The sequence below is a fragment of the Lathamus discolor genome, chromosome Z (assembly GCF_037157495.1).
Source record: "Lathamus discolor isolate bLatDis1 chromosome Z, bLatDis1.hap1, whole genome shotgun sequence".
Classification (NCBI taxonomy): Eukaryota; Metazoa; Chordata; class Aves; order Psittaciformes; family Psittacidae; genus Lathamus; species Lathamus discolor.
In genome coordinates, this window is record NC_088909.1 from 23,367,215 (window position 1) to 23,380,124 (window position 12,910).

Here is a 12,910-nt window from a genome sequence, read left to right on the forward strand (position 1 = left end):
TGGCTCTGGGGTGCTGTACACTGTGGTTTTGTTTGGCTGGTGGAAATCTGACAGTGAGTGGTGCATTAGGTGCTTCATATTGTCACTCAGGAGAGATTTGCTTCCTTGTGATTGCTTGTTTACTTACTTAAATTTAATTCAGATGGTGGTTTTGAACACAGAGACTGCTTGACCCTGTGTTTGTGAAAGCCCATTGATGGACTAATCTGTGTTCATGAAAAGCTGAAGGTCCTCTCTGAAAGAACAGTAAATTTTGGAGAGAGTCTAGCTGGGACGAGATGCTCTTGTCCTTCCTGCCAGGTTGTCTGCACTGGGATCAGGGTGGTTAATTCCGGGAATATGCAGGGAGCAGCATTTTTCTCTCCTGTTCTCCACATGGAGATGGCCACTGCTGGTCCCATGGGGAGGATGACTGAAGTGCTGAGGGAAAGACCTAATGTGAAACCCCTGACCAGACCTGTGTCTCCTTGCAGAGATGCTCTTGATGCTGCCAGTGTGCTTTATAACCGAGTTGATGAGGGTGTTCACCGTCTGGTGATGCTGTCAAATAAACGCATCCAGGAACTGGAGCTGGTGATGGAGTTTGAGAAAGTGGAAGAGTGCTTTAAGGAGGTAAGGCCTTTTTGTCAATTCTGGTGACTGCCTGCTGCCACCCTCTAACTCTGTATTCCACCACAGGTACTGGACCTGTTGATCTCCTGTGTGAAGGTGTAAAATGAAGCCTGTAGGCAATAAAAAAATTAAAACTGATGGTAGAGTTGCACAGTCTTCTTTGATGTAACTCTTCGACAAGGAGAAGTTTTATGTCTCACAACCCTGTGTGCAGTAAGGGTTGTGTGTTTTCTATTACCTTAGGAACCTGCATCCAAGATCAGTACTACGGCCAGTTTCACCATTGCTCTTCCAGGATTCTGGGCTCTTCTCCTCTGAAGAGAACTGCATTTGCAAAGGAGGCTGAGCTTACCTGTTGTTTTCACAGGCCAAGGTGGATCCAAGTGTTTTAATGACCTCCCATTTGGAGGTAGACACTTGGACGCCATGCCCTATGTGTTCAGGACAAGAGGTGTGATGCAAGAACCTAGTAAAGACTCACTTAAGCACACAGGTTCCTATACCAAACAGAAATGAAAAAAGGCACAAAGGCGCTCTCTGCAACCTGCCCCTGGTTTAAACTGAACTACTTCTGATGGAATTGAGCAAACCTGACTGCTCCCAGCTTACTTTGCTTGCAGATCAAAAATGATGGCATCAGTTGCTCCTGTTTTTAAGCCTGCCTAGGAGCTCTAGAGCCTGTGCCCCTCTCCATGTGGGTCACAGCTTGGAAACCCACCCCAGTCTCCCCCTCTTGCCAGCGGGCTTGTTCCATGGGCATGGACATCCTCACAGTCCACAGGATTCAGAGTTTATCCTCAATTGTGGGATTGAGTTGGGTATGGACTCATATGATAGAGGAAAACAGGATGCATGGGCATTAGGAAACACCTAGTCTGTCCCTTCCCCCAGGTGCAGCTATGCCTGAAGCATTGCAGACAAGTTTACTAGCCTGTTTTTAAACTCACTGTTGATGGAAGTGCTGTGTTATCCTGCCTGGCCTCCTGTGTCTGCTTTCTTTTTAGGACACTCTTATTGGTAGGTTCTCTACCCATGTTTGAGGATAGAGGCTTATAACTGCAGCTGTGGCTGGGCTCTGTTGAGGCACCTGCAGTTACTGAACAGCTTTGTGGTGAGCTGTCTTCAGAAAACCTGGGAGTCCCAAAGGACCGTGGAACACTGCACAGGGGAAGAGCCACCAGTACACTCACATTGATGTAGTTGCTGTCCTGCCAGTCAGAGAATGGAAGTGAAGTAGGAAACCTGGCAGCAGGGAGATTTTGTCCCATTTGAGGGTAACAATAAGAGGAATATGAGGCCAGCCTGCAGGTTGCAGAGCTTGCATTAGACTGTGGCTCACCTGAAACAGAGCCCGAGCAGCTACTTGCCCTGTTTATGCCTAAGGCTAGTGAGCAATAGAGCTTTGTGATTTCTCAGGACCCTGAAGTGGAAAAACTCTTAGCAGGAGGCTCAGACTGAAATGTCAGGATAGGGGGAGAAGTGTACACACACATTCTTTCCAGTCATAAAATGACCGGCATTATGGGAGCAGCTCCTTGCTCTTTCCACATGAAGGCTACCTTGGTGAGTAGCACAGGGTTGACTAATAGTGGAGCTTTTCCCTTTCTCCTAGGTCAGCAGTTGGATTGAGAATGTTGGCAGAAAACGATTAAAGGAAACAGTCAACCTGGATGATTCTTTGGAGATGCTTCTTCAAGCACAGAAGCAGTTCAAGGAGTTTGATCTTGTTGCCAGTGTAAGTGTTACTGGATTGGAAAACTTTGCTCTCCAGAGACTGAGTTGGGAGCCTTATGTGTGCTCAGCCAAAGCTGTGATGCTAAGGTGGCACTGGTAAAGCGTGCATCACCAAGGTGTGTGTCATCCTTGCGCTGCTTAGCTTCTCTGCTCTCCTGGTGTAGATAAAGCCACCAGCTCAATGCCATAGTGGGTGGAATTTGCCAGTCTTGAAGAAAATAACTGCTATGATGGAAGATGAAATTTTTTTTTTTTTGTAACTCCCTCGAAGTGCTTGCAACGTTGCTTTTTCTTTTTGATCCTAATTGACCTGGACATTGTTGCGTAGGCCTTTACAAGCTGCTGTGTGGCTACTATAAATCCTAAAAGAGGTCAGGGCTACAGAATTCAGCTGTAAATAAGTACAGCCCTGCTCATGTGATTTGAACCTTAAAAAACATTCTAATTAGCCCTAGTTATTAATGACCTTGAAGATTATCTACTGTCCTTGTCAGGCCTTTATCCTCATACACAAAATCCCATTTTGCTTTCAGGAATATTGCAGAAGGGGGCAGGAAGCACTGAAGAAGATGGATTACTGGGAAGACTTTTCCTCTGTGGATGTGCATTCCTACAGGGTGAAGCTGCAGACCTACAGAGATCAACTGGAGGAGTTCTGCACTCAGCTGGATGAAAAGAGGCACCAAATCTGTGAGACAGTCAGGCTGTATGAGTTCTTTGACAAGGTAAGACAAAGCATCTGCTGCATGGAGGCGGATGTAAAAGCCTGCTCGGACACAGTCCAGAGCTTGGTTGTTTATGAAAGGTGTGAAACAATGTGTGCACCACCAGGGAGTTGGATCTGTGACATGCAAAAGCCCCCCATGCTCATGTGTCTGCAGTGATTATTTTCAAGTCAGGAAGTGAAAGAAGGGGGGGTGGGTGTGTATCCAAGAAAGTCTCCATCTGTTCAGAACACAGGTCTTCTGCTGCCTGTGCTGCAGCTTTTAGGTCCCTCTCATGGTTGCAGTGGACAGAAGGATCGTGGTAGCTCCAATGACAAGGGCCAAGAGATTGGCTGCCTGTGTCCAGTCTTGGCCACTGTGCCAGGGCGAGCTGACTGCATTTTGCTCATACTACATCCTTACATGCTGGTAACAGCCTATTGACTCATCAGGAGTAGCACCCTGCTACTCAGCCCTAAATGTAGCCCAGCTCCTCTCTTGCAGAGGCTTGTGTGAGAAAATGGAGCACCAGAATGGGGTATTAGGAGGGTAGCTGAGGGAATAAGAGGTCTGGGCTGGCCCAGGCATCTGGGGAGCAGGAGAGGGTACGTGTGGTGACCGTGCTGAGTGCCTGTCTTTCTTACCTGTTTGGCTTCAGCAGACCTACACTTGGGTTTGGTGTCCTTTAGTTTCTGAAGTTGCAGATGAATAAACAGTAGGATTTTCTAAGTGCATTTTAAAACAAAGCTTTGGCAAGCACAGAAGGCCAGGGAGCCTGTGCTCCATTTATTGCACACTTGTACAAACATTGGGTATTGAAGTTCTCAAATTCTACAAAGAATAGGCACTAAAAGTTAAGCTGTAGATGCCACTTAGATGCCACCAGATGTAGGTGCCACTTAGTTCTGTCTCTGAGCTGTTTTGGCTGCCAGAAGTGCTCAGAGGAGGGGTGAGGAAATTCAGCTAAATATGAAAACATCAAGAAGCATTTTGTGTGAGGGAAGAGAGAGGAGAAGGCAGCTGAGAACATTGCTGTCAAGACATGTGAGGATTGATTTGTTTTGGTGATGCTCTGCAGGCCCACTAGCTCATCTGTGCAGTTTGCTATACAAGTGAGGGACCCTCCCGATTCCTGCTGTGGGAATCTGTAAGTTTTTAATTTTTTTTCCCCCAATAGAGAGAAAAGTACCTCCTGTGCTGTAGGAGAATGGCAAGAGCCTGTGCTCTGCTTGAGGACAGACATTCAGAGGCTGCTCTGCTTCCTGAAACACCCTTTGCCGTCATGGGGATCCAGGGAAGGGTCCCAGAAAGGATGGATTTTGTCATGTTTCTTCTGACAAACTGAGGCACACAAAGGTGCTGAGCTGTGCTTTGGCATATAGGCAGTTCTGTGGCCAAGCCAAACATTGGTCCTATAGGAAGCCACCCAACCAAAGCTGGAAATCTGGAGCACAAACGTGGACTGTAGTATATGATGTTCTCCATTTAGGTACAGGAACTACATTGTGGTAGCAGCTCTTGGGCTACCAGGGTGGTGAGTCAGGACTCAACAGAAATGGGTATGCTTTCACAACTTCAAAGCCTTCCAATGCCAGGGCCAGTTGCAAGGGCACAGATGTTACACAGACCCCAAAGATAGCCCTTATCTTTTCTTAGGGCATCATGGCACTGCTCATACAGCTGCATTCTGGGGGATGGCAACTGGGGGATGCTCTCCTTGGTGGCAGCAGCACCATCATCCCTCATGGTTGTGTCTTTTATACTGCACAGTGAAAACTGGATGATGGTTGCACAGGGTATCTGCACACTGTGTTGGTGTGGAGGTATCTTGCTTTAGTAGGGGGGAGGATTTTGATCTCACTGATTTCTATAGAACTATAAACAATGCTAGTGGTGTAAATACAACACCTATGTACTGTGAACTGGTGGCCAACCGAAACCAGGGAAGGGGGGAGCATCCTGCAGCTGTAGGGGGAGTGCAGGGATTGCTGTGCAGCATGAAAGTTCTTTCAGTACTGGTTATTTTGATCTTGATCTCCACAGTGCTTTCTGTCTTCCTACAGCAAAGTCAGTGGTGTGGCTTGGGAGGCAGGGAAAGCAGGAGATTTTATCTTCAACTGCTTTCATTCTGTTCTGATGCTGAGCTGCTTTGACCTTTCTGCAGTGATCTTGCCTGCCTTAACCCCCTTCTCTCTTCCTTAATATCCGAGGGGATATCAACAGCAGGAGTCCATACTAAGCAATGTCCTTGATTCTCCTTCTTGTAAAGAGCCTGCAGCATGCCAGACCCCAGGATTTGGGGAAGGAACCTGAGGATGAGTAAGCCATGTACACTATGGTAATGAGCTGGCAAGATCAGATCTCTCCAAACATCTCAGGATGTGCCAAGGGAGTGGAGCACCCAACATAGGGATCGTGGTATTCGTCTTGTGTACCTCACTGACTACTAGGAATGGGAGGCTCTGCTCTGCCGGTCCTTCTGCTGCATGTTGGGGGCAAGGATTTTGTAGCTTGCTGCCATGGCATATGGGACAGCACAGCACAACTGCATATGGTCCATCGAGGCTATACTGTTTTTTCACAGTTCCTGATGGCCTAAGCTCCCTGTGATGAAGCAGGATGAGCTGGGCCAGACCACATGGAGCTTGCACATGGGCTGGCAGGGTTCCCTACCCAAAGCCATGACTGGTGCCAAGCTGGATGTTTCCATTTGTCCCTGCTTCCTTTGTGGCAGGAGCTCTTGGTGCCTGTCAAGGGCTGGATGGTGGCTGGGCTGAGGTAGGAGTAGTTATGGGGGAAGCTGCCTTCCTCCTCTCTGGCTGGGGGATGAGGGTTGTTTCTCAGTACCACAGACTCACTGTGAGGACCTGCCATTTTCCTGTGGCTTCAAGCCTGGGCTGGCCGCTGTCCTTTGTTTACTCAGTTGCAAGACTCTATTGGGATCTGGCACCACATGGTGTTTGGAGAGAACTGGAAAGCTGAGCAAGCAAGGGTGTGTCTGTGGTACCAAAAGCAGTAATGTCTCCTTTGTTCTGGGATGCCTGTGAGGGTGGTCCCCAGTACCCTGTTCTCTCCCATTATTTACTCTGGCTTCACAGTAATACTGTATAGCACACCATCATTGCCAGGAAGAGCTAGAGCAAGCCCCCTTCTCCTTGCTTACTTTGTCAGGCTTCATGTTTTTCCCTTTCTCAAGCTTTCATGGAGTGAAATTACTTCCCAAGTCACTCGTTCAGTTCTGTGGCAACAATACAAGAAGGACATGGAGCTGTCGGAACGAGTCCAGAGGAGGCCATGGAGATGCTGCAAGGGCTGGAGGAGCTCTGTTCTGGAGACAGGCTGAGAGAGCTGGGGTTGTTCAGCTTGGAGAAGAGAAGGCTCTGGGAGACGTTAGAGCAGCTCCAGTGCCTAAAGGGACTACAGGAAACCTGGAGAAGGGCTTTGGACAATGACCTGTAGGGACAGGACAAGGGGGAATGGCTTTAACCTGAGAGAGGGGAGATTGAGATGAGCTCTTAGGCAGAAGTTCTTCCTTGTGAGGTTGGTGAGGCCCTGGCACAGGCTGCCCAGAGAAGCTGTGACTGCCCCATCCCTGGCAGTGTTCAAGGCCATGCTGGACAGGGCTTGGAGCAACCTGGTCTAGTGGAAGGTGTCCCTGCCTGTGGCAGGGGTTGGAACTGGGTGAACTTTAAGGTCCCTTCCAACCCAAACCATTCTGGGATTTTATGATTCTTATAATCCAGGTCTCTGCATGCTCTTGACTTTACCAGCAGCAAAGTGTCTGGAACACAGCCTTGGCATGGTGCATGTGAGAGCTGTGTGCCCTGTCAGGACTGCAGCCACCCAGCTCACAGTGATGTGTCTAATGAGCTGGAGCACACAGCACAGCTGCTGACAGCCCTGGGATGACAACCAGTGCTGCAGAAGGTCAGCAGTGGAGGCACAGAAAGCTGCTGCCACAACTCACTCGGAGAGAAAGCACTGACACAACAGGAAAGGGCAGAGTCCTGTCACCCGGTTCAGCACCCACATCCCGTGCAGCCTGCAGTGGTGTGCCCAGTGTCATGCTGAACTGCCTGTATCATTACAGGAGGGCCTGAGGCAGCTCCAGGGACCTTTTCCTGCTTGTCAGTATGTTGTGCAAGATGCTGCCTCTTTTGGTGCTCAGGAAAAGTATGGGCATTGCCCTGCACTGGCCTGGGAGCCTCTTGCAGCGTGGGCTCTTGCCTTGTGTTTGGTTTCTGAGGGAAGTTGTTCAGAGTCCCACTGTTAGGGACTGGCAGTGGGGTGAAGCTGGTTGAGAAATGGCAGCATTTCCCTTGTTGGGATTTCTGTGGGGTCTGCTCCATGAGCCATTCCTTCAGTGGCATTCTATGTCTGCCACCCTTAGGTCCCTTCCCTCAAAGGACTCCTGGGCATCAGCCTCTGCTGATTCTGGTTTCTCAGTGGTGATTTCCAGCTGTCCTCAGCTTCTTTCTGCTGCACGCACAGAGCTGCTGCTTCCGAGCTTCACTTGGAGCAAGCAGAATGTTGCCCAACCTCTCCCCATCTGTGTTGACATCTCTCCAGGAGTGGGTTACCTGTTCTCACGTGTGGATCTGCCCCCAACAGCCGGTGCTCTTCTGCTCTCCTACTCCTCTGGCTCTCCTGCTCGGCCACTTTGTTCTTTGTGGCTTAGAAAACAAAGCCTTTGGCAATGGAAGGAGGTGCCTGCCCTTCCTGGGGGAGGGCCAGCTGGCCTGCATTTGATTATGGCAGTGCCTCCTCATCCCTCCCCATTGTCCTTACTGCTGTAGGAATGCCAGCCTTTTTGCGCTCCATCCTGTGAACAAGTGTTGCTGCCTCTGGGGCCCAAAGAGGGGCTGGGGCTCTTCTTCCCACCCCTCCATGCCTGGCTGGCAGGAGAACCTGACCACACAGCTCCATGCACCTTTCCTCTGAGCCACGTACACCCATCCTGACTTCGGCAGCAGACGGACACAGCAAACCGTCTTGTAAGTATCAAGTATCCAGCACCCTGGCTGACGTGTGAGTAGTACTGGGATTGTTTGAAACAATGCAAAGAAGGCTTTTCACTCAGCTGCTTGTATGTGTCCTCATGCATCCAGCATGAATCAGAGTGCTTTGTGTGCAGCTTTTGTGTGCTCAGGCAGAGCCCCGTGGACTCTGAGCATCTTTCCATGGTTCTTCCAAATCCCAGGGTTGTGCCGTCTGTAACACAGCAGTGCCTGTCCCTCTTTGCCTTTATTATTGCATGATCATTTCAGGGGGCATAATTTAACTGCAGGTAGAAGTTGTTGCTGGGACTACATTGCCTCCAGACTGGCTGGATTTATGCACAGGACAGGTGGGACGTTTCAGGTTCCTTTTAAAGGTTGTGGATGGCACAAGAAGGGGCTGCCTTCCTCAAATGCTCCAAGGTTTGCTGAGTTCCTGTCCTGGCAGGGACTGAGACCTGCTGTCACAGTGTTTCCAGCTTCAAGAGATGGAGCTGATCTTGGGTGTGACAGCAGAAATCCAGAGCCTGCTAAATTACCTGATTTCCACAGGTATCATTACCTCTCATTTCTCAGAAGCTTCAGAGCAGCAACCTGCTGATACCTTGTTTTCTGCTGTGCTTCATTTCTGCTGATGTACCGTGTCACAAATGATGGTTTTGAGGAAAACAAAAAAAATCAAGTCCCCTTCAGGGGATAAATTATTGCTGGTTCTTTTTGCTTAGCCTTTGATGAGGGAAGAAGGGTTGGGAATGCTGGTCTGTGGGAAGCTGGAAAGGATCCTGGTGCTGTGACCTGAAAGTGAGATTTTTTTTTTTTTCTTTTTTTTTAAAGTTAATTTTACTGAAATGGCATTATGATTGCCTGCCCTGGGAATGTGCTTGGAGGAGAAGTGGAGAGTAGAACTTAGTGACAAAGTGGAAAAAGCAGCATTTGATGCGTCCTGGTGCAGTGTGCTTACTGTAAACAGGGGCGCAGGTCCCCGTGCCAGAATGCTTGTCTCTTGCTAGCAGTCCTGTGCAGGTCAGGGCATGGCTTTGTGTCCCAGCACCTCTAAGCAAACGAAGGTTTGCCGTGGCTTATAACAATGTCTCTGGGGGAGATTTAATGTGCTCTATTTTTTCTCTACCTCTGTGCAGAGATTTGCTTTAGTTTTCCAGGGATGGGCTGTGCAACATTCCAAAGTAACAGCTTTCACCTGGTTACTGGTGCAGGATGATAAAAGAAGATCAGAGTAGTACTATAGAGAGAAATGTATAACTTCCTGATGCTGTAAAACTGTTTTGGGGGAAGACACTGTAGTCTGGCTTCAGCACTGCCTGATAGCAGCTGCCTCATCTCTCTTCCTCCTTCCTCAGTTACACTGTGAAGTCGTGTCCCTAGACAGGCATCTAGTCTGGTTTGCTCTCCCGTTTCAAGGGGTGTCTTTTTTCATGCACAGCCTGGAGCAGCTGGGGGAATGAGCCTCCAGGTTGGAAAATCAATCCTCTGACAGGGTTCATGTAAGGTTAATGTGTGAAATCTCTCCCTTCTCCTTTCTGCCAGGTTTTAGCTGGAGAAGTCTTCTTGCAAGTTAATAAGCCTCTAAGGTTTATTTTCCCATCAAAGGGGACATTTAAACCTGTTCTACTACAGTTCCCCTGTGTTTTCTGTCTTGCAAAATCAGTGATTTGGAAACTGTTTTGATTTGGGAATACTCCAGTAATTCACTGCTAGATCTCCTGGTGCCCAAGTTATTTTCTCCTGTGTTTCATCAATGGCTTTATTGCTAAATTGGCACCACAGCAGTGCCCTTAGCTCCCACAAGCTCTGTGAAAAGAGGTGAATGTTAAATGGTAGCGCCAGCATAGGATGCTCCTTTCTGGTTACACAACATGGCTATGAGACTGGTACAGAAGCTTGTCCCTCAGTTGTTACAGGGCAGCAGTGAAGTAATTATTGGTTTTCATGTGCTAAATCAAAGCACAATTGCAGTTGAAGGTGAGGTGTTCTTGGTTTGAGATGCTTTTGAACACATGTCCCAGCACCTCAGGCTCCTCTGTTGTGTGTTATGATGTCTGTGTGATGCGTATGTGGCATGTGCAGGGAATGAAAGCTTTGATCCATCTGTCTGGGGTCCTTCTCCCTACTACTGTGCTGGCTGAATCCTCTCCTCACTGGAAGGCACAGCAGGAAGAATAGGCTAGGGGAGATGACCTAGCATTTTTTGGGATGTAGGATGCTCACCCCTCAACTGCCTCCCCTGATCCCAGGAATGCCAACACGTTCTGCTGCTGCTATGTATGTGGGGGTCAGTGCTTGATGTGCTGAAAGCACCTTCTGCCTTCATCCTCAGTGGTGTTCAGAGAAGGTAAATGGAGCTGGTGAAGGGCCTGGAGCACAGTTGTGATGAGGAACGGCTGAGGGACCTGGGGGTGTTCAGCCTAGAGAAGAGAAGGCTCAGGGGGGACCTTATCACTCTCTACAACTACCTGAAATGAGGTTGTAGTGAGGTGGGGGTTGGTCTCTTCTCCCAAGGAACAAGTGATAGGACAAGAGGAAATGGCCTCAAGTTGCACCAGCAGAGGTTTATACTGGATATCAGGAAGAAAATCTTCACCGAAGGGGTTGTCAATCTTTGGAACAGGCTGCCCAGCAAAGTGGTGGAATCACCAGCCCTGGGGATATTTAAAAGGCATGTAGATGTGGCACTTGTGGACATGGTTTAGTGGTGGACTTGGCAGTGTCAGGTTAATTGTTGGATTTGATCTTCAATGTTTTTTCCAAACTAAACAATTCTGTTTCCTCTGTGTCCTTGGCTTCCCATAAGCATAAAACTGACAGTTGTGTGTAAGTCTGGGACTGCTCTTCTCTAAGTCAGGGGGGATCAAATCTTCTGCAGGGTCATGACACTGGCAGCCAGGCAGCAAGGACAAGGAAACAGTGTTTCCTCACAGCAGGTTTAGGGATTTCCTGGTTTGTGTTGCAGGGCACTGTGTTGCACATGATGTGCAAGGTATGATACTAGCAGCAATCTTCTGTCAGCTTGCCCCAGCATGGTGCGTGTGTGTAAAATGTTAACTTTGGGTGCTTTTTTTCACTTTGATCTTGGGATAGGAACTGTTCCGGGTGACAGATTTTCTGCATGTTTCTGTGCTGGTATCCATCTGGATGCTCAGATCCTCCTGAAGGCTGAATTCCCTTTAGTCGTGGGAGTTAAGTAGATCTGTTCAAGCAATCTGGCCATGAAGCTCCCCTCGTTGTACAGATGGGGCTGAAGCTCACAATGGCTCCCATCTGCATATCAAAGCCTTGGGCATATGGACAGGGTTCTCCCCAGCGCGCCGGATGCCTCTTCCCAGGCTCCTTTGCCCTGCTCCCTGGGGGCTTGCATCCTCCAAGTTCATCTTAGGGTGCTCTTGAACTGGTGAGCTATTTCTAGCTTTGTCAGCTACCCTGGAGAGGCCCAAAGGTGAGCTGGGGTTGCAGCTCCACAAGGCCCAAGGTCCTGCAGTGCATTGCAGAGAGATCCCAGCCCATCAGTGAATAATAAATAATAATAAATAGGCTCAGCTTGTCACAGGAGAAAGGATGTGAATTGCATGCTACAGAGAGAGCATCAACGCTCCCTTGTCCTGGCCCAAGGGCACACTGGAGGCTTTGCAATCCCCAGCAGAGCATGGCTTATTAAAGGGAGCCAGTGCAGAGGGGAGACACCTACCACAGCCCATCCTGTCCTTGCTGGCCTGTGGTGTGCTATTACAGTGGGTTATTGGTACAGTGTAATAATGCGACTGTTGGGACAGATGGGAAAGCAAGGCATGCAAAAAACCTCTGGAGGTGGCATTAGTCTCTGATCAGTGATTTGTTGCTGTTGTGCAAGTTGCCAGCTTTGACTCATGCGTCTTGCTTGATCTTTAATCTGGTAATGTGAGGCTCTTTGCTCTCTCCAAAGAGAGTCAAAGAGACTAGGCTGTCACCAAGTAAAGCACCAGCCACCAGATTCCAGTTGATTTGAGCAGCAGGAGAGAAGGACAGTGGCCAAAGTGGATTTTAGCATGCAGTTTGACTTTGTCACTGTGAGCATCAGAAAGGAGGGAGGATAATACTCACCAACACGGTGAAAGAGCATCTGCTTTTATTCTGTTAAGCAGGGGTTGTGAGCAGACTTCACTGAGAGAAGCTTTGCTGTTTGTGGGTGCACAAAGCTGCTGAGTAAATAGGCAGTGCCTCGAAGTTGAAAAGGCTGGTTTGCAGCAAAGACAAGTATGGAAATTTCTGATTGTACTGGCAGCAAACTTACCCCAGTCCTCTGGAATCGTGAGCTTTGAAACATTGAGAAAATCCCCTTGTGGGACAGAAAAAACGGGGAGAAAAGTCAGTGCAAAATCTACCCAAAAACTGTGAGGCAGAAAGGAAGACCTGAGGGGACACTGCACACTGTTGCTGTTGGGAATTTTGCTGCTGCTGCAGAGCAGTGGGATCTGTGGGGAGCACAAATCTCAGACACTTACTGATACTCGTTTTCTACACACACACATATAAATACATACATACATATGTGTGTCATATATACATATGTGTGGGTCTTTACATAGATATGTAGCAAAACTGGCATAGGCAGGTTGGTGGAAGCTCTGAATCGTGCTGCAGCAGGGGTTGTTCTAGCTTGTGATTTCACCAGTGGAGTCAGCCTGGTACTAATGGAGATTCCTTAAGTATTGCCTGGCAGTTGCATCACTTCAGAAGGGCAAGCACGCATCCTGCACACCAGCACCAGCACAGCCAGCCGCATTTGCCCTTTGGGTCCTCATGCTGTCGTCAAGAGAGCAGAAATCATGTGCAATCCTATTTTATCCAATTATATTCTCCCTTAATTAGACT

General features: G+C 48.6%; 1 protein-coding gene across 6 annotated transcripts in view; it reads left to right on the forward strand.

Moving 5' to 3' along the window:
* PLEKHG4 (pleckstrin homology and RhoGEF domain containing G4) overlaps nt 1-12,910 on the forward strand; it is a 97,191-nt gene that overhangs the window by 66,698 nt on the left and 17,583 nt on the right. For all 6 annotated transcript variants that reach the window (XM_065662023.1, XM_065662026.1, XM_065662027.1 and 3 more), the window contains exons 11-13: nt 474-612; nt 2,225-2,347; nt 2,880-3,071. In XM_065662023.1, the coding sequence (XP_065518095.1) occupies nt 474-612; nt 2,225-2,347; nt 2,880-3,071 (454 nt within the window). The remainder of the gene's footprint in view (nt 1-473; nt 613-2,224; nt 2,348-2,879; nt 3,072-12,910) is intronic.